General features: G+C 37.6%; 1 protein-coding gene and 1 pseudogene across 4 annotated transcripts in view; both read right to left on the reverse strand.

The window, feature by feature from the left end:
• AP3B1 (adaptor related protein complex 3 subunit beta 1) overlaps positions 1 to 22,792 on the reverse strand; it is a 301,940-nt gene that overhangs the window by 37,077 nt on the left and 242,071 nt on the right. For all 4 annotated transcript variants that reach the window (XR_001903494.2, XM_003899849.4, XM_021939489.1 and 1 more), the window contains one exon: positions 531 to 762. Coding sequence is in view for 3 of the 4 variants with exons in the window: in XM_003899849.4 (XP_003899898.3) it covers positions 531 to 762 (232 nt within the window). In the remaining variant the exon portion in view is untranslated. The remainder of the gene's footprint in view (positions 1 to 530; positions 763 to 22,792) is intronic.
• Positions 3,232 to 6,094, reverse strand: LOC103885198 (annotated as a pseudogene).

Below are 22,792 nucleotides of genomic sequence, written 5' to 3' on the forward strand. Positions count from 1 at the left end.
ATTTGTGGGAGGCTGCATTCAAAGCTGTCCTGAGCCACAGGTTGGACAAGCTTGGTCTATCTCCTCTCAGTCTTCACTCTTCAACTTACGGGAAGGTGAAGGGAAACAGGAAAAGATCTCGAGATACAAGAAGTATTGCATTCAGAAATGCAGAGCGATTTTCTTGCTTTTAAGACACAATAAACCACCTAAAATTACGTAGGGAATGAAGCTGACCAGGAGGAGAGATGGGGGAAGGTGACGCAGGTAGGTAAAACATGGTGGCAATCTTGACTCTGCAAACCCAGCCTTCTATCACTACTGGTATTACTATTACTGGGACCTGATTCACTAAGAGCAAAGAAATGTGTTTATCTTATATGATAAATTCAGTTTAACAAGAAAAAGCAAATATAAACTGAATATGCTAATCGTCAATACAATCATGTTCTATTTTACTATTTTACTAAAAAGTATTCTACTTTACTTTTAAAGTGAACATATTTAGTGATCAAATATGGTTAAGGTTTTAAATGAGAATTAATATTTACCTATTGGATTAAAAACATGCATTTTCAGGCCTATAGGAAGCTTTTTTTCCCCTATGTGGATATTTTCTATCTTTTGATCAGTAGTGTTATTCAGTGTTATTTGTATAGAGACCATCTTATCACCAAAAATGCAAGGCTGTCTTGGAAAGAAATAATGGGCAGCTAGTCCTTTTCCACTCATTCGATGAAGCAGCACGTGAGTTTTCGTTGGTACAAATACAGGAGTACTGACCTATTACACATGGGAAAAAGAAAAAAAGATGAGTTAGTGAATATAGTTATTCTTCTAGAAAATACACAAACATTTATGACATTTAATTCTTGGTTCCCCTAAAGTATTATATGAACTACAATAACAAACATTAGTAGGATATCACACACATAGATATTAGTCAGAAATGATACAAAGAAGTAAATGCCCTCAAAACTGTATAAAAATTTCTCTGTAACCTCCAAGCATATATTACTTTTTTTTTTTTTTACAACATAAGCTTAATAAGAAGAGCATAATCTCAGTAATACAAACTTTTTTTTTTTTTTTTTTTTTTTTTTTTTGCGGGGAAGGGGGAGGGATTTATAAACTTTGTTAGTTTTTTTCCCTAGATCCTCTGTATTTGGCCATCTTGCTAACTTTCTTATTGGTTTTAGCAGTTTGTCAATTGATTTTCTTGGGTGTTTTAGCCAACTACCAAAATGAACACCTTGAACCTTCATTTCCAATCCTGACTCTTTGAACTGGCTTTTTGTTTTTATTTTCTTTCTCTGCAAACTGAAGACCATGGCCCCCAGGATAAGGTGGTTTCTTCCTTTGCCTTAATGATTGAAAAGATCTCTACTTTGAGATCAAGTTAACTATTCACTTACATTATCTTCCAGTCCTTTGATGGTTTCAAATTTTAATTCATATAGAATTGATTGATTTTGATAAATTGACTCCATATTTAATTATTTTTCTCCAGATACATGAACTAATTGTCCCTACATAAGCTAATGAATAGTCTTTCCTCAATCATTGTAAATGCAAAAATTCTAATTATTTATGTACTAGGAGATATTTCTGGGCCTTGATTGTCCTGTTAAACCAGTGTCATATTGTTTTATTTTTTATAGACCTACAATATAATTCAATTATTTGGTAAAACAAATCTTTCCTTGTTTCCCCCTCCCAATATTTTCTTGGCTAATCATCTTTCACCCTTCTATTGAACATTAGACTCTTAATTAAATTCTTCCCTCAATCTCATTTTGATTGAAATCATAGGCAGCATATTAAATAATGAAACACTGTCCATTCTAAAACCATTCAAAATATCAGTATTGCATATTAGGCTTGACCTGACATGGGGAAGCATTAAAAAAAAAGTCAATTTGTAATTAAACAGGCTTGATTTAGATTTTTTCCTGCCAACTGTGGTCTCCCAACTAAATTATCTATTACAGTTTTGAGAGTATATATCAACCTATTAAACATTTTCACTATGCCATGTACACCTGATGACATTACAAACTTAGCAATTATAGTAATGATTTAAAGTTCAACAAAAATCCGAGTTAAATATCATATATACAAAATGATACATCATGCCTTCTAAGCATCATTAAAACATACTATTCTTTCTCCAAAAGCTCAACAAAAAATGTGGGCAATTTAAAATAATCATCACCTCTAATCCCAGCACTTCGAGAGGCTGAGGTAGGAGGATTGCTTGAGCCCAGGAGTTTGAGAACCAACCTGGGCAACATGGCGAGATCCTGTCTCTACAAAAAATGCAAAAAATTAGCTGGGTGTGGTGGCATGTGCCCGTAGTCCCAGCTACTCAGGAGGCTGAGGTGGGAGGATTGCTTGAGCTCAGGAAGTTGAGGCTGCAGTGGGCCATGATTAGGTCATTGAACTCTTGCCTGGGTGACAGAGCAAGATCCTGTCTCAAAAAATAATAATAATAATTTAAAAAATAATAAAATAATAATCATAAAAACTTATAGGAGAGTTAATTTGTAAAATACAATAAACAATTAGCTAAATTTAAAATTTTGATTATATAAAATAATAGGGCTACTGGCCTATTCATTCTACTTAAGCCTTCTGATGATGATAACAACAATCTAGTATTTTAAGTTTTCAAATCACTTTCACTTCTAAGGTTAGGTTTTCCTTGAATGAAAACTATTTTCAAAACCCTTCTCTTTCTTTCTTTCTTTCTTTCTTTTTTTTTTTTTTTTGAGACGGAGTCTCGCTGTCGCCAGGCTGGAGTGCAGTGGCGCAATCTCAGTTCACTCAAGCAGCTCCAGACTCTCCTTGGTAACTGAGACCAGGCTTTTCCCATGAAACTCCCTGAGCTACTGCATGCAGTACTCATCAGCGGGCTTGGCTGTATATACTAATTCAAAGGCCCGCTTCTGCACTTGCTCCACAAACACAGAGCCGGCCACCTGCTCTTTGCTCTGACCAGTGACGCTATAGATGGATTTCTGTGTCTCTTTCACGCAGGAGACATATTTTGACACAGATGTCATCTCATCTCCAGACTGGTGTGATACTGCAGCAGCTAGGACACGTGTCGCTGGCTAGTGGAGTTTTTATGGATTCTAAGCTTTAGATTTTAATTTTTTAAATTCTAAAATTTTATTTATTGAATTTTTATAGACAGGCTGTCATCCAGGATGGAGTGCAGTGGTGCAATCATAGCTCACTGCAGCCTGGAACTCATGGGCTCAAGTGATCCTCTTGCCTCAGCCTTTTAGGTAACTTGGACTACAGGTGTGTACCACCATGCTGGGTTAATTTTAAAAATTTTTTGTTGTGATAGTGTCTTGCTTTGCAGCTCAGGCTGGTATCAAACTCCTGGCTTCCAGCAATCCTCCTGCCTTGGCCTCCCAAAGTGCTGAGATTACAAGGGTGAGACGTCACAACTGGCCCAAGCTTTAGATTTTTAGATAAGGCCTCATTGAATTTCTTGCCATTCTCCCTGTCTTCTGCCAGCTCAGAGAACAGCTCAAGGCACTTCTTAACAATGTTTTTGTGAATGACTGTTAAGATTCTGCTCTGTTGGAGCATTTCTTGAGAGATGTTCAGGGGCAGATCCTAAGTCAACCACACCAAGGATTAAAGTTGAGATACTCCAATATCATCACAGCTGTCCATGATGAACACATGATGGACACAGAGTTTGTTGTTCTTTTTTCTTCTAATTCTCAAAGAAGTCAAAGGGATCCAAACAAGGGATGAATAGCAATGCTCTGAATTCCAACCAACCTTCCACAAAGAAATGCTTAACTGCCCAATGGTCCTCCTAGTCACTGGTGAAGCTCTTGTAGAATTCTCTATACTCCTCCTGGGTGAATGTCATCAGAATTTCTGATCCAAATGTTCTTGGTCTTGTTTAATTCTTCCCAATCAATGATTTCTCCTTGATCTTGTTGGTTTTCTTTTTCTTATCCTTACTGTTCTCATCTTCTTCATCTGAACCCACATCTTCAATCTTGGACTTTTTCTCATCATCTCTATCTTCTGTTTTTTGGTTGTTTGTTGTTTGTTTGTTTTGAGATGGTGTAATACTCTGTCACCCAGGCTGGAGTGCAGTTGTATGATCTCAGTTCACTGCAACCTCCGCCCCCTGGTGGATCCTCCCACTTCAGCCCCACAAGTAGCTGGGACCTAAGCTGCATACCACCATTCCCGCCTAATTTTTTGTATTTTTTATAGAGTCAGTGTTTCACCATGTTGGCTAGGCTGGTCTCAAACTCCTGAGTTTAAGCGATCTGCCCACCTCAGCCTCCCAAAGTACTGGGATTACAGGCATGAGCCTTTGTGCCTGGCCTATCTTCCTCTTCTTTCTCTTCCTCTGCCTGTCATCACTGATTTTCTTCTCTCTTTCCTTCTCCAAAGAAAGGGTAATGGGATAGCCTATGAAATGGAAGTGCTCTTCACTACTTCTTTGACCTTCCTCTCTTCTAAGTACTCTGTCTGGTCTTCTTTAAGGTGGAGGGTCACTTTGGTACCCCTGCCAGTGGGCTCTCCATGGTCAGCACATACAGTGAAGGAACCCCCAGTGGAGACTCCCAGGCATACTCTTCATCATTGTTGTGCCTTGTGATCACAACTACTTTCTCTGCCACAAGGTAGGCAGAAAAAAAGGCAGCACCAAATTGCCCAAACATGGAGATACCTGCACCACCCTGAAAAGCCTCCATAAATTCTTTAGTACCAGGGAATGCACTCTGACTTTGGTAGACACAGGCATTGACATGACCAAGGCTGATCTCCTAATTTGGGAACCATTACCATGGGTTGGGGATTATGTCAATTTCCAGCTCTTTACCATTGTCCAACTTGGAAGGGTTTGTAAGGCTCTCACAGCAAATCTTGTCCAATGCATCATAAACATTAGATCAATTCCTGAAGGAAAATCTCCTCATTAGAATAGAAAGTATTGATGACGAGAGACATGAGTTGGGCAATATCTCCCTGAAAGGCAAGTTTCCACCTCTTCCTCTTCACGTGCACTTTCTCAGGCATCTTGAAAGAAAAAGGCTACAAGTACTAGAGATCAAGGTGGGCTGGGACTGTCCAACATGCAAATGGCACCAAGGCTGCACTGGGATGACTCCAGAGCTATATATTTTATAGTTACAGATTTATACTCAGCAAAAATCTTCTTTATCCCCATAAATTCCCATGATACTGAGGCTATGATAATCAACCTTAAATATAAGCTCTTATCTGGCTAATATTTTTCAGTGTTACGTGTTTATTTCCTTAATTATAAGCATATTGGAGACAGTGACCAGGTCTTACTTTTATTCTACATTGTTCCACAAACATATTTGTCATCAAATCATTAAATAAATGTTGGTATAACAAGCTTTATCTCTGTGAAAATACATAAAAAGTTGGCCTACATATGGGGGAAAGAAAGCCGAAATTGTAACGTAAAAGGGAAGACTATTTGAAAATTGGAGAAAGGCAAGGGTAGAGGAATGGGACTAGAGAACAGAAACAAAGGTCTGGTTCACAGTGGCCAGGAATTAGTACTATAGATATCACACAAGGTGGTTAGAAGTACGCCTTTGGTCATTTAAGAGCCATCAAGCCTTGGCAGACTCACTGATTCTTTCTTTCAGTCTAATCCTAGGACACATGGTCCAAACGTTTATTTTATGTTTTCAACTTTGTCTCAAAATTCTACAGCTTTATTATAATTGTCAAAAAATATGTTAAGGGATGAATAAAGAAAAAAAAATAGTATAATTCTCTCCACTCATTCTTTCCACATTCAACCAAGTTCAAGGTAAAAAGCATTCTCTAATGAATTCACCATCTAAAAAGGTCCTCCCTTACAACCTCCAAAGGTTATCTGTGATAATTCCCAGAGGTCTACACACTCCTTCACAATAAACAGGATCATAAATGACACTTCATGGTAATAATATATACTTGTTTAACTACAGAAAGGTACTAAATGAAAACATAGCCAGGTGTGGTGGCTTCTGCCTGTAATCCCAGCACTTTGGGAGGCCAAGATGGGCGGATCACATGAGGTCAGGAGTCTGAGGCCAGCCTGGCCAACATGGTGAAACCCCATCTCTACTAAAAATGGAAACATTAGATGGGCGTGGTGGCATGCACCTGTAATTCCGGATACTTGGGAGGCTGAGGTGGGAGGACTGCTTGAACCCAGGAAGCGGAGGTTGCAGTGAGCTGAGATGGTGCCACTGTCCTCAAGCCTGGGTGATGAAGCAAGGCTCCGTCTCAAAAAAAAAAAGAAAGAAAGAAAGAAAGAAAGAAACAGAAAATGTTTGATTACTTTTTTACCCTTGTTTCCTAAGTTTATACAAGTTATATTAAGCCAACCTTCTCCAGCATCTAGATAAAATACATAGGTGATATTTTGTTCAATAAACCCAGTGGGTTCCATAAATCCTTCGACTACTTCCATATATAATACATTTAATCCAGTATTATATTAATACTAATATATAATAAGGCTTTAGTTCAATATTTTGTACATCAGACCAGATACCTATAATCCGGAAATATATATGAGATCCGTGGCTGCTTATATTCTAGGATGCTCAACATTGCAAATGGCGTTCTTGACTTCATATTTTATAGATACCAATGATTTATTAGATGCAAAAAAAGGTAAAACATAAATTAATTATAAAGTGATCTAGATTTGGGCTGTGAAAACGAGGGTTTAAGAAAAAGGGAAGATTTAATAAGTCTAAACACAATAGATGTAGCGCAGAGGTTGCAAACTATAACCCACAAGCCAAATATGGCCTGCTGCCTATTTTTTAAAAATGTCACTGGAACACAACCATACTCATTCATTTACATACCGTCCTTGACTGCTTTTTTACTCTACAATGGCAGAGGCAAGTAGTTGTAATACCTAAAACATTTACTATCTGGTACCTTTACAAAAAAAGTTTGCTGACCCCTGATCTAAGGGTACAAATGTTTGATCCTTGCCATTCCACGTTCCTTCCCTTGTTGTTGGAAACAATTCTTTACAGCAGAGGGTCCCTAGTCCCCGGGCCATGGACCTGTACCAGGGCATGGGCTGTTAGGAATCCGGCCACACAGCAGGAGGTGAGCGGCTGATGAGAGCAAGCATTACCGCCTGAGTTCTGCCTCCCGTCAGATCAGCAGTGGCATTACACCCTCATGGGAGTGCAAACCCTATTGTGAACTGTGCATGCAAGGGATCTAGGCAGCACGCTCCTGATGAGCATCTAATGCCTGCCTGATGATCTGAGGTGGAACAGTTTCATCCAGAACCATCCCCGTATTCCCAATGGTCCACGGAAAAACTGTCTTCCACAAAACGGGTCCCTGGTGCCAAAAAGGGCTCTACAGGTCCCATGTCTTCTGAGCAGAAACATTAGCAACTTTGCTTCTGAAGCTCTTTTCAAAGATGTTTCTACAGCAAACAGCCTTTGGAAGACAAAGGTAATGCCTCCCTCTGGGGCAGGTGATAGACTTGTTTGTTTGTTGTCCAGGATTAGAAAGATAAAATCTCCCTCTGGGGCAAAGGCTGAATAGATTTGCTAACAGTCCTCTGATAAAAACCTAGAATTTTTTTTTTTTTTTTTAATATTTTTTAATACTTTTAAGTTCTGGGATACATGCACAGAATGTGTAGGTTTGTTACATAGGTATACACGTGCCACGGTGGTTTGCTACACCCATCAACCTGCCATCTATGTTAGGTATTTCTCCTAATGCTATCCCTCCCCTAGCCCCCAAACCCCCGACAGGCCCTGGTATGTGATGTTCCCCTCCCTGTGTCCATGTGTTCTCATTCTTCAACTCCCACTTATGAGTGAGAACATGCGGTGTTTGGTTTTCTGTTCCTGTGATAGTTTGCTGAGAATGATGGTTTCCAGCTTCATCCATGTCCATGCAAAGGACATGAACTCATCCTTTTATGGCTGCATAGTATTCCATGGTGTATATGTGCCACATTTTCTTTATCCAGTCTATCACGGATGGACATTTGGGTTGGTTCCAGGTCTTTGCTATTGTATATAGAGCTGCAATAAACATATGTGTGCATGTGTCTTTATAGAATTATTTATATTCCTTTGGGTATATACCCAGTAATGGGATTGCTGGGTCAAATGGTATTTTTGGTTCTAGATCCTTGAGGAATTGCCACACTGTCTTCACAATGGTTGAACTAAGTTACACTCTCACCGACAGTGTAAAAGCATTCCTATTTCTCCGCATCCTCTCCAGCATCCTGTTGCTTCCTGACTTTTTAATGATCACCATTCTAACTGGCTCAAGATGGTATCTCACTGTGGTTTTGATTTGCGTTTCTCTAATGACCAGTGATGATGAGCTTTTTTTCATATGTTTGTTGGCGACATAAATGTCTTCTTTTGAGAAGTGTCTGTTCATATCATTTGCCCATTTTTTGATGGGGCTGTTTGATTTTATTCTTGTAAATTTGCTTAAGTTCCTTGTAGATTCTAGATATTAGAACTTTGTCAGATGGACAGATTGCAAACATTTTCTCCCATTCTTTAGGTTGTCTGTTTACTCTGATCAGGTTAGCCTCCTGTAAAGCAACACATTGCATGTGCAGGCTTCACCTAGCCTTCAGCACGTGGGGCTCAGAGAAGTGATGCAAATGATGCTACTCTGGCTACTGCTGCTGCTGTAACAAACTGTCCTTTGTCTCTGACCAAGGAGTCTTGTGTCTTCTACCAGCATTCATGAAATTGTTGCAGATTAATTAGTTAGCCTGTAAGTAGGGTAACATCTCAGACTCTTCATAGTTCTTGATGCTTGATTTAAAAAAAATAATAATTTAACAATTCCCAGAGCCACTTATTTCAAACAGCTAACACTCAGACCACCATATACATCTGTGCAGTGACAACTGACTGAAAGGGTGGATAAGAGCTAAAATCCAGCTCACATTCAAGGGAAACTTTTTGGAATCTGCACAATGGTGCCATACAGGCTAGTGGCTTTACTAATCAGAATATAACTTTACATAGTAGAGGTTACTTTTTTCTTTTGGCTTTCCTTTATGAAAATCCATGCTATGACTTTAATTTTTCCTGTGGGTTTCTGAAGTATCAGGAAATGTTCTGATAGCCGACAACAAAGTGTCGAGTAAGTCCAATGACAACGCAGAATAAGAATTCATTGTTTCAGAATTGCTTTTATTTGATTCAAGACTACGGGTTGGCCTTTTGAGGAAGCTTTGCCCCCAACGCTTCTTTACTCTATAGTAGTTATGTACGGGATTGTCAGCCCAACACACCCTACTATTTTCTAGAAACCTTGACACATTCAGCACATGATGGAGCTGGCAAGTTCTAATGCCTCCTCATGACTGGCTGCAGTTAACTGGTTCAGGGATGGACAATTTGGCCCAATGAGTTCCTTTCCTAGGATTTTCGGATTTGGTACCTAGTAATCTGAGCCAGACTCTCTCAAGCAGTTAACATTCTGAGATTTAAAACTCTCATTTTTGTCTGTGGCCACATTTCCTGCCACATTGTTCAGTGAGAAAAAAATAATGAAGCATATTTCAAAGAAAAGCATAGATGAGAGACAGACAGACTAGCTGGTAACTTTGATCTGGATGGTTCTTGAGGCCCAGACACATTCCTGTCCTTGTTGAAGTTGTTTTCTCTGAACTCTAGCTATAATTTCCTATTTATTTATTTACTGCTTAACCTAGTTCAAATTGGGATTCTATCATCTATCTCCCCCATTCTACTACTGGTTGGGATTAGTCAGATTTCAGCACATTAATTGGAAGGGGAAATAAGCTTGTAATGGGAGAATGCCCCTTTGCCCCCCCTATCTCTAAAGTGCTGGTAGACATGGAACCAGGAGATCAGAGACTCAGGTAAGGCTTTTGATTAGACTGACCCATATGTATCTGCCATATGTGTAGGTCAAAAACAGTAAAATTATCAATTTCATGTGATTCAACTAATAATTTGTTTTGGATCAAGGCTACTTAATCCTACCTTTAATAGAAAAGAACCTTGAGTCCTTGATGTGGGCCATCCTAACTCACTGGAGTTCTGTATTGTGGTTAGAGAGCAAGGTCCACTCTAATAACAAAGTACGACTTTGCATTTATTTGTCCTCTGACCCTATGTATCCCTTGGGCATCTTGGGGAGAAAGGTGGTAATGTGCAAGAATTAGGTATTTCACAGCTCTGTGTCCAATAAGAACACCGTTATTTCAAACACAAAGTAACTACTAATCATTAATCATTACTCACCATTAATGTAGTAATTCATGCTTTCATGTAACTAACATTTATTCAATGAGTTGTACCAGCCCTGTGCTAAGGAGTATGATACAGAGACAAACATGAAGTATCCTAGTCCTCAAGAAGTTTATTGTTTAGCCTGGGAAAACAAAGTAAATCAACTAGTGTGATAAATGCCATGACAGAAGCAGGCTCAGTGGACTAGAAGAACACAAAAGTCATAGCTGACACCTGAGGGAGTCATTATGGATGAAAACCCAGTTATTTTAATGAATTAATCTGGCTATTTCTCACTACTACCACTGTTACCAGCCTGGTCTGAGCCACCACCATCTATTATCCAGATTATTCCAAGAGCCTCCTAATTGGTTTCCTTGCTCCTACCCCTGCATCCTATCGAACATAGACTGAATTGCTGTTAGTCTATCCTGAACACAGTAGCTAGAACGTATCAGTCAAAGTTACATCATGCACTGGGGTGATGAAATAATTTGTACACCAAACTCCGTGACATGAGTTTACCTATAAAACAAACCTGCACGTGTACTCCTGAACCTAAAATAAAAGTTTGAAGAAAAAAAAAGTTACATCATGTTACCCCTCTGTTCAAAACCTGCCAATGGCCAGGATCCCTGTTCCATTTCCTTGATCTCATTTCCTATTACTCTTGAACTCACTGTTTATTCTACTCATCACCCTGACTTCCTTGCTATTCCTTTTGCATACTCATAACGGTCCCACTATAGGTTATTCCCTTGTACCCTCCACCTGGAAGGCACTTTCTCCAGAGACCCACACAGCTCAGTTCTAGAATGTCTCCTCAGATATTACCTTCTTAGTGAGGTTTAACCCATTTGCATCCCTCCCTTCTGCTTTCCTTTTTCCTTTTGTATAGACACTTAATACCTTCTCTAACACAATATACAATTTATTTGTTTGTTATGTTTATTGCCTGTCTTCCCATCTACTTCTCATTTTTATGCTCAATGTATAAAACCTAATTTTACCCTTTCTCAGAACTCAAAGCATAATTTTACTATTTTAAATGCTTATGGAAATTTGCAAATAATATACCTTGAGTGTTGGTCATAACTACACTTTATTTAACACTGAGTGCTCAATTATAACAGTGTCCTTAAAAATACTACAGCCTTATAGGAACACACTGTGGTGATATGTGGAGATCTTCTATTTTAATATTTGTTGGTTTTAGGATATAACTTGAATTTTCTATTACATACAATTGTGAAAAAAAAGTACATTTCTTTTTTTTTTTGAGATGGAGTCTTACTCTTGTCGCCCATGTAGGAGTGCAGTGGCACAATCTCGGCTCACTACAACGTCCGCCGCCCGGGTTCAAGTGATTCTCGTTACTCAGCCTCCCAAGTAGCTGGGATTACAGGCGCTCGCGACCACGCCTGGCTGATATTTGTACTTTTAGTAGAGTCGGGGTTTCCCCAGGTTGGCCAGGCTGGTCTCGAACACCCTACCTCAGGTGATCCACCCGCCTCGGCCTCCCAAAGTTTTGGGATTACAGGCGCGAGCCACCGCGCCCGGCCTACATTTCTTAAATGCACAAAGAACAGCTTATTGAGGGACTTCTACAATACAAACACTAATTCTTGAAATGTCTACTTTTAAGTGTATTATTTTATTAAAACTTGTATAAACAGGATAGTATGAAAGACAATGTTTGAAAACATTAGTTTTGATTTAATTGTTTAACGACCAATGTTCAAAGAATTAAAAACTTAGCTGCATTATAAGCAAATGATATGGGTCATCTTCACTATGGCTCCTGAGGAAGTAATTAGTTCAGTAACTGCAGGAACTGTAAAATAACAAGCCTCTCCCAAGAGTTAACAGAACAAAAAGCATCAAGCAACAATGAGATAATCCTCTACAAATCTTTACACAGCGTATGTTTAAATAATAAAAGTCGTTTGTGTACCTTTAGATGGTTTATGAAAATAAGCAATCAATTCTGCAGACACAACATTATTTCTAAAGGAAATCTATGTGACTCATGATGCCTGTAGATACACAGAGACAAACCACACATATTTTATCAGTTTATTACAGTAAGCAAATAAGCGTGGAATGAGAGTGCACATAACTGTCTACTTAGCGCTTACTGAAACATTTATAAGAGCTGTTATCTCCCTAATAACAGACAGACAGCGTGCAATTTTAGAGAGGAGAAAAGCTTCATATTTTTTAACACTTCACTAAAAAGTAACTGAAGAGTGTAAAATGAAAAATACTCTGTGCAGTTAGCTGGTAATGGACCATATTATCAACTCAAGTTAGATTTATAGGATACAAACTAGTCACTAATAGTTATTTTATGACATAGCATGTCTGCTTTTTTTTGAGATTATTAAGATTAAAGTTGTAAAACTTCTTTTGAACGTAGCTGTTCAAAATGATTGAATTATAAAATTTAAAATGAGATTTGAAAAATAAAACATGGAATATCAAGTAAGTGCCTTAGAATAAACCTTGTTCAGCATCCACATTACTATTTCAAAGATGACATTTCCATGTAAAGCTTTATGAAAACAATGTTTTCCAGCCTTTTATGCTTTAATCCACATTTAGTTAGTCAGTCATTAAGTATTATCAATCCATTCTGTTTTTGGATTTCAAAAATATGAAAATCTGCAGTATATAAAATGCTCTTTGTATCTAGTTTTGTGTGGCTTACTTTACATCAGTATCTATTTAGATATATAATTTATAAAAATGATGAGGTAAGAAAATAGCTATAAACAGAGGCACAGCTTCATCTTTAACAGTAGTACTTTTAAAACCAATGTATGTCTCAATTGATAAGATCCGTAATGCATAAAGTCACAGTATTGTCTTATTTATCCTATAAACTGTAGAAAGTGGGTCTTGATTTCACCTCCAATCCATTTCATTGAGGCTAGCATTAACCTAGTATTGACCTAGTATAGGATTAGCAAAAGTAAAGGGCAAATTTGCTTAACTCTTACATATAAGCACAGACTCAAAGAAATATATTTGAATCTTCCAGCAAATATTACTTCAAATAGTTTTTAATACTAAAGATAACTTCTTCCTTATGCATATAAATTTTGATATAGGAATTTATGATAATTTCTCATATTTTATTTTAGTAATCAGTATACATTATAAAACACATGAGACTTTCTCACCTCTTATTTTGGTAATAATATATATTAAAAATATATTTGTGGAAATACTTGAACACATAATGAACAAATATTTAATGAGCATCTTAATTCATGCTTGGTATTAAGCAGGTACCAGCAAACCATGCTTGTAGGCCAAATCTGGTCCACCACCTAGTTTTGCAATGCCTGTTCACTAATAATGACTTTTATATTTCTAAATGGTTGAAAAATCAAAAGCAATATGACTGTAACATTAAAATGATATGAAATTCACTTTAGTATCTATAAATAAAGCTTTATTGGAACACAGACACACTCATTTATTTATGTATTATCTGTGGCTGCTGTTGCATTAAAATGGCAGGGTTGAGTGGTTGTGGGCTGTAAAGCTGAACATCTTTACTACCTGGCCCTTTACAAAAAATGTTTGCCGATCCCTGGTATAGAATATATTCAATTTACAATGGTTTTGAGATAAGGAAATTAATATCCCATTCTTTCCCCTCCCCAAAGACAGATCAATAAACTTCACTATCAATACATTTACTGCTTTTTTATACATCTGAAAGCCAGAATGCTGTCTATATTTTTTTATTTATCATGTACATGGTCAATAGTACCAGAACCAGAACCATGAATACAGATATGTTATACTATTCATAGATATGTTCTCCTATTCCTTTTATATTTCTTTTCTGACTTTTGGTTTAAGAGTACTAATAAAAACAAACTGAATTTGATTTGTAAAGTGTTCAGCGTGAAGTTCTCAGTAACTGGTTATAACAAATTTCATTAGAACCCAGAGCATTTTACAGAAGCCCAAAACAAGTATGCATTGTGAAGCTATGATTTGACAGATGTGATAATTACGTGATCTTAGTAGTTCTACTGCTTTTTCATTCACAAGATCAACAACATAATATAAAAAAGAAAATGCTAGTGGTCTTCTCCCATTATAACCAAGCTCAGAACTTTGGCATTATCTTTGACATCCTCACATTAATTAGAAAACAAATTCACTGTCTCCTGCATTCATTTCCTCTTTTCTGTCCCTCTACCACCAGCTTAATTCAAGTCTTCATTAACACTGAAGATATTTTTAAATCTTTTCTAATTACAAAAGTATTATATGTTTATTGAAAATAATTTAAATAGTATGAAAATGTAAGAAAAGTAAAGTCCCAGCCGGGTGCAGCGGCTCACGCCTGTAATCCCAGCACTTTGGGAGACCAAGGCGGGTAGATCACGAGCTCAGGAGTTCGAGACCAGCCTGACCAATATGGTGAAACCCCATCTCTACTAAAAATACAAAAATTAGCTGGGTGTAGTGGTGCACGCCTGAAATCCCAGCGACTCAGGAGGCTGAGGCAGGAGAATCATTTGAACCCGGGAGGCAGAGGTTGCAGTGAGCTGAGATTGCACCATTGTACTCCAGCCTGGCGACAGAGCAAGACTCTGTCTCAAAAAAAAAAAAAAAGAAGGAAAGAAAAGTCCCCCTCAGGTAACCATAACAATTTGGTGTCCCTTCCTATCTTTTGCTCCCTTATGACTTCTCTTGCTTATACTATACAAGGTCTCTCTAATTTGCCCCCGTCATTAGATTCATTATACTCTGAGCTGTACCATAAGCTGCTATACAAAATAATTCTCTTGGAGTTGTATAACTCCTTCATATACTCAGCAGTGAGGTGTGGTGGGAAACGCAGGGCTTTGAAACTAAACAGATTTGAGCTGAAATTGGTTTTATACATAGGGCATGTCTTACTAGCCCTGTAACACCAGAAAAGTTACTTAAGCTGAGGGGATCTCAATTTTCAAGTCTGTGAAATGGGGACACTAGCACCTATCTTTCAGGGTTGTTTTAAATCTAGGCTAAATATAAACAGCTGGAGGCATGAAGGGCCTGAGGAGCATGATAGGCACAAGTAAGGGAGTAAGATTTCAGAATTGAAAGGATGAGAAACTGAAGTTCAGTGCAGGTGAAGTTATTAGAATTGAACAGATCAAGACACTGTGAGGTTACATGTTGCACAGGTTATGAATATGAACACTGCAGTTCCCCAAGATGATGGTGGGCCAGAGAGATTATGTATGAAATACTAAGATCTTCACTGAATATGGATAAGTGATTAAGAGATCCAAATATAAGAATGACAAAGAAGGGAAGAGGGAATAGGAAGATGGAATGGGCCCCATAAAAGGAAGGAAGATGAGGATGAAAACAGAATGGCCTAAAAGGAACAGCTGAGCTTCACACAAACAATCTTGGTAGTAACAATGATTTCGTCAAAGACAGAATTATCAGCCATTATGAATGAGGCCATACTGAACAGATTTACAAAAGGACTTCAAGATCCAAATGGAGATTCTCAGAGAAAAGCTAGGCCATGAACCTTACAAAAGTGTATGAGGGAAACCGTAAGCTGCTCTACATATCTCAGAGATGAGACTGTGGCCTCTAAACGCTGGCTGTGTTGCCTTGCATTTGAGTGAATTGGGACTTAGGGACATGGATCCCCCTTGATGAAGGATGTGGATGTCCCCTAGGAGAGGTCCTGGAGATAAGGAAAGAAGTATGTCTTAGTAGACATACAAATTGGAAAGGGAATTTTATTATGGGTATAGTGATTTTAAACTACAGATGCTTTCTTCGAATCTGACAGAAGGGAAAAGGATCCTTATACATCCTAGATGCCAGTTCCAGGTACCACAAGTTGCTGAGAATTTCCTGATGCAGGGCAAGGATGGGGAAATGGGTTCCCTGAGATGATAGGACAGAACAGACAGACAGACACACACACACACACACACACACACACACACACACACACACTCGCTTATATAAACATTATTTCCCTTGATCTGTGTGTAGTATTTTAAAATTTTCAGTGCGGAGGTGGGGATGGAGAGAATGTGATTTACTACACAAGGCCTGGTTTTCTTCATGACAAAGGCACCTGGCTGCATGGCTTTCGGGTCAAGTCCTGGGACTGAGCCTCACTCTTGCACTGTGGTACTGGCCAGGTCTTCTCAGGCTATACCTATTTTTAACATATGAAGGATGAAGCACTTTTCTTCCGAAGTAAGAATGGTTAGTTTCCTTCTCGTGTGGCAGAATTACAGCTGGCAGTGGTACGAAGGAAAACACTGGATTTTAAGTTAGAAGGCCTTCAAGCTATTTGATGAGAAGAAAATCATTTAACTTCTCTGTGCTTGTATTTGTACCTAATTGATAGGATTCTTTTGAGGAGTCAGTGCAACACTGCATGTGAGAGTGTGTTGCTGGTGACAGTCTCCTTCTTTAATTATTATTAAAGACAATGTTTATTAGCATAAGAGAAAAAATAGTGGCAGAGCTAAGACTGAAATATAATATTCTTCAGTGTCATTTCTGTCAAGCAATAAGCTATAATTCCTTTTCCAATAAACACAAAATGTTCCTTATGATAAAGGAAAGTAAAGGTTAGTCACGCAAGCTTGTGGGGAGTTTTCTCTCTTTCAGGGAACTAAACAAAGTGGAAAGAACTAGCATTTATTATTTCTTTCCAAAGATTAATGACAGTTGAGGAAACGTTTTTGAATGTGGTCTTAATTATAATCGGCATCCTTAACAAACAACTTTTAAAAACAAATCCATAAAATGAGATTAGAAGTGTCTTTAAAATATCAGTTATTTAATAAACCGCATGTCTGAAAGCGGATTTCAAGTGATAATTTTATAAGTATACAGCATAAGGCAAAGGAGTCTCAGGGAAAGTCTGAATGCCACATCACAGGGGACAACCACACCTGGAGACAATAGTTTACACTTATTTACTTCCCCAGGATTATTTGTTAATAAAATTTCTACTAGATACCTATCTTCAGTACCGAAATGACAGAATCCCACTTTTATACTAATTGTAAGGAATTAACTCAGTATTTGGACATGTTGAAAAGACTGATGATGAATACCAACTTTTAAAAAAAGCAATGAAGGTACCCCCAGAAAATTGCAGGGGGTATGAGACCAGATGTCAAACAATCTCGGTTATAGTTTGAACTCAGCCACATATTAAATGGTGAGACCTTAGCTAAATCACAACCTCAGAGCTTCTGTTTTCCTCTTCTGTAAAATGGGGCTAATTAAACACATCCTGTCTGTTTCACTGAGTTGTCGTGAGGATCAAATGAGGCCATATATGTGAAATTGATTTTTAAACTGCAGAAAGTTCAATAAAAGACATTATTGGGATTATTAGTAAATTGAGTTTTCAGGCAACGTTAAAACACCAATCTGTCAGATAACACAGGGTCATGAGGTTAAAAGTACATATCAAAAAGCTGAATCATCATTGGAAAAAGGCTTTTATAACAATATTGCTGTATTTATTGGTAGTACCATCCAAAGGCCTTTAAAAAAGTAATCCCTTCCCCCACATCTGTTTTTCCCTCCTCTGTTAGTTGTGGGTGAAGAGAACTGTTCTCTAAAAGGTTTCTAAATGATGTTGATGTTAAAAAATATAGTATCACCATTTAACAGCCTTTTAAAGAGCAGTCCCCAGTATGGTCTTTGTTAACAACTGAGGGAGGAAGGGACTATTTTTTCAAAGGCTTTTAGAGGATGTTGTTAAAAGAATATATAGTGACATCATTTAAAAGCCTTTTAAATAATAGTCCTCTTTCCCTCCCAATTGTAATGTCCTTGGCTTTCATTTATTTTGTACTACAAGCCGAAAATGGACAAGCCAACATATTATTGGCTATGGCAGCATTTGTTGGATGGAGAATGATGCATTGCTTTTAAAAAGGTCGGTGTCCAGAAATAAATCCAACTCTTCCAGAACATAGTTTCATTTCTATACAGGATATTGCCCACCCACCTTATCATCAAGTTGTAGTACTTTTTGCTTGTTTTCCTTAAGAGTTTACTGAAAAAGACACCATGCCAACAGGAAAGAAGTCATAGCTAAGTCATTCCGAGATTTCCCACGGCATGAATGTAGTTCTACAATCTACTGAGGTTTGCTTGTGTGAACTCTCTGTCCAGTTTATGGCAAATTCTCTTAGCTCCTCTTCTGTAGTCTTTATTAATCTATTTCTTCCCACTGTTCCTCTCATTTTAGTTTAGTCCACTAGGAGACAGCAGTGGACACTTGGCGTTCCTTTCCATACTTAGCTCCCAGGGAGGGGAAAAATGAAGTCTCCCATTTGGTTTAAGGCACAAAGTCTGATAGACAGTAATCTATGAAAAAAAGAACTAGCCAGGGAAATAATCATATGATATGAAACAATTTTCCATCTCTTCTTGTGTAGGGTCTTTTCAGAAAAGTGTCCCTTCATTTTAAGAACAAGATTTCAGAGACCTATAACACTTTGATGAAAAAATAAGCCTTTAAAACATCTAAAGGCACAGCCCTCTAAACACACTGACACACTGTATTTTAATCCTAAATTTTAGTGTTCCCCTTACTTTTTGCCAGTCTGGCACACAGTACTCACTTGTTTATTCTATGATTTACTTAAATCACAGTAAATCATTATTTACTTGTGATCTACCATCATAAATCATATTTAAATATTAATTACTACCCAAAATGCAATGCTCAGTTCAAGTCCCAATTTATTTATTCAACTCTTCCTGACCCTACTCCAGCCCATTATGATCTTAATCACATTCCATTTGACATGTTATAATTTAATTTTCACACTAACTTTACATATACTCTTGTATCCCATGGAACAAAGTGCTAAGCCTAGACAACAATAATTTCATACCAAACAAAAAAGAATTAGCCAGGTAAATAATCACAGTATGTGAATCATGTTTTTGCATGATTTTTGAAAAATGTAAATAACTTTTAAATTCTCTACTACCTTAATAGCACCCGTTAGTTATCTGTGCCTATAATTGTATTTGATGGTAAATACTTTAAAATATTTTAAAACATCTGGATAAAAATTCATTTCATTTGAGATTTATATCTCTATTATCTTGAGATAAATGTTTCACTAAGAAATGCTATTATAGGCTGGGCACAGTGGCTCATGCCTGTAATCCCAGCACTTTGGGAGGCCGAGGCGGGCGGATCATGAGGTCAGCAGTTTGAGACCAGCCTGGCCAACACGGTGAAACCTCGTCTCTACTAAAAATACAAAAATTAGCTGGGCGTGCTAGTGCACACCTGTAATCCAGCTACATGGGAGGCTGAGGCAGGAGAATCGCTTGAACCCGGGAGGCGGAGGTTGCAGTGAGCCGAGACCGCACCATTGCAGTTCAGCCTGGACGGCAGAGCCAGACTCCGTCTCAAAAAAAAAAAAAAAAAAAAAGAAATGCTATTATAATTCTGATTCTAGAGTAAGTAAAAATTGGTAAAAATTTTGAAATATAAGTGTTAAATTTTCTAACTTGAAGCATCAAAGAGACAGTACTAGGAAGACAGGAAACTTTATTTAATATGACTGATGTGAAAATTTCAAATCTCTCTTAATTTCCTTAACTGTAGTTAAGCAGAACCACCTCAAATATGAATTGCTTCATTAGGCAGATGGCCATAATCTCCACAGCAGGGCTGCATTTGAACTCTAAGACTAGTGAGTGATCCCCATGGTACAATCAACATCATGATCAGAGAATACAAGTCTGGGTGTGGTCCTCGGTTCTGCTCTTCATGGAAATGGCCTCTATGAGTGCCATCGCCCTGCCCTCCTGTTCCTCTGCAGTTTGATAGGGTTGGGGTGAGACATGAGTATCTGAGTCACCTCCCTCCTCCCACAGGTTCTGTAAGTGAGGTGGTACACAGAAAAACAGCCCCCAAAAGGTGTCTAGGTCCTAATCCACAGAACCAATGAATATGTAACATTATGTGGCAAAAGGGAATTAAGGTTGCCAATAAGTTGACTTTGAGATGGGAGGTCATTTTGGATTTTCTGGGAGGGCCAATGTAATCACACAGACCTATAAGTGAATGAGAGAGGCAGGAGAGTCAGTATCAGAGTGATACAGCATGAAAACAACTCAATTGGCCATTGCTGGCTTTGAAGATGGAAAAGAGCCATGAACTAAGGAATGTGGGCTGCCTTTACAAAAAAAGTCAAAAAAAGTCAAAAAAAAAAAACAAAAAAAAAAACAAATTGGATTTTCCCATGGAGCTCCAGAACGAACATGGTCATGCTGATGCCTTGAAAGATAATAATACATCTGCACTGTTTTAAGCCACTAAGTTTGTGGTAATGTGTTACATCAGTGACAGGAAACTAAAAAAGGTAATTGCGGTGCCTAGTTGAAAACTACTGTTCTGAATTCTTATGTTGCGAAACCTATCTTCAGAGTTTACAGTATAGTTTGTATGCATGCAACTTTTTCAATGGCTGATCTGTGATCTGCGAAGCAACAAAAGTCAGCTTTCTCTGAAGTATTTTCTCATTGAACTTAAACTCCAACTATTATAGACACTAATAAATTTGACTGGCTCTCAAATTGTCAGAATCATTTTAGATGGCTGGTTTAAAAAAATTCCCCTCCCCTAACAAGCCTTCTATGCATTCAAAATAAGCACCATGGGTTGATTTTGATCTATTTGTAGTTAAAAGACAGGTGCTGGCAACAAATGAAAAAAATAAACATGAACTGCCATCTGAAGGCTTCAATTTAATGCACTGATTATTATCTAAGATTCCCTCTTAACCCCCTTTATTTAGTATGAATCCTTCTGGTAAAATACACATAAAGAAGCATTTTGCATATAAGCAAAGGGGATTATCATTAGAAGTAGTAGTGATAGATGTAGACACTTGGTTGAAGAAATACAGAACAGAGAAGTTTCAATGGGGAAAAAGGAAGGAAAACAAAAACATGAGAGGGTCTGGGTGGGGCAGAACAAGTTCAAGATAATGAAATACCTAGGTTAGAAAAGTATCAATAGTAAGTAGGTATCAAAAAAGAATGGTAATCCTGAAAAACTCTAAAATGTGCCATTTTTGTCTAGAGTTACCACTCTCTAAAACAAGCACAATTCAAAAAGTCAGATGTTTAAAAAAGTTATACCAAGTCTCTGAATGAGGACTCTTAAGCATTCTGCAACCATCCGTGTCAAGTTGTCTATAACGCATTATAAATATTGTAGGTGCACCAGTGAATGCTTATGCAATCAGGTCTATGTGAGAAAAGCAAAACCACAAAATATATAAGCAAATGCTGCTCAGAAAAAATTTAATTCAGTCTGTGTCGGTCTGACAGAAACACACATGTAGTAGGACAAAATGTTTCTTTGTGAACATTCCATATGGGTAAATCATATTATAGAAGGCATGCACATTATAATTCAAGAATATATTACAAATATAAAAGAATGCTTTCTCTGCAGATTTGGCAGCATTAGTAATTCCCTCTGTCATGATCCCAAGACATCTTATGTAAACGTCCACTGTAGCCCGACTAATACTCTACTGAACTCTTGTGTTTACATGGTTTCTGTTTCCATAAGACTATAAGATAGGACTCAAAACTGACATCATGACTTACTTTTATCTTTTTTTTTTGCCACACCTCATACCAAAGATCAGAATGTAGTAGACATTCCATCCATGTTTATTAACAAATATTTAGGTTTGTGAAAAAACAAAACAAAACAACCTTTCATCACGAGTACCATAATCCCTAAAGCTTTACTAGAAAGCAAAAGAGAATTTCCATGGATAAATGTCTGCAAAGAAAACAAAGGGCATTAACTTATATCCACGATTCTACCCAAATTCTTCTTGGAGGACTAAGAAGAGAGAAATTTCAAACAACCATGTTAAGTAAGTTTTATGTTTAATCTGACACCTGCTCAGACCATCACACTACCTCTTGATATATAGTGGCACCCTTTGGTTGATACCTTTGAAAAAGGAAGTACTGAACCACATATCCATAAACATACTCCCAGAAAGCACATCTATGAGTCTCAGAATACAAATAATCTGGTCAAATATAGAAAATAAAACACTTCTCTTACGACTTCCCACATCCCTCATTGATCAAAAGACTGATGAATTGATAACCTTCTCTAGGTATGTATCCTTCTTTAAAAATCAGTTAAAAGGTATTGTTTTCTAAGTGAAAACCAGATTAAAAAAAGACAGACATTAATTTCTGACAGTTTCCTTTCAACTGTTTTACCTATTCCCTGAGTATTTAAAACTAGCAAGGCATTCAAACTTGGTGAGCGGTATATCTACAGGTTCTAGTAAATAAAGCTATGTAAAAATTTCAAATTCTTATTAAGGAATTTCAGAAAATTCTGACACACATTAAGTATGGTAGAAGGTATAAAACTAAGTTGTCAGTGGCTGACATGTTTTCACAATCTATATGATGCTGGTATG

Source organism: Papio anubis, chromosome 5, assembly GCF_008728515.1.
Source record: "Papio anubis isolate 15944 chromosome 5, Panubis1.0, whole genome shotgun sequence".
NCBI classification, from domain to species: Eukaryota; Metazoa; Chordata; class Mammalia; order Primates; family Cercopithecidae; genus Papio; species Papio anubis.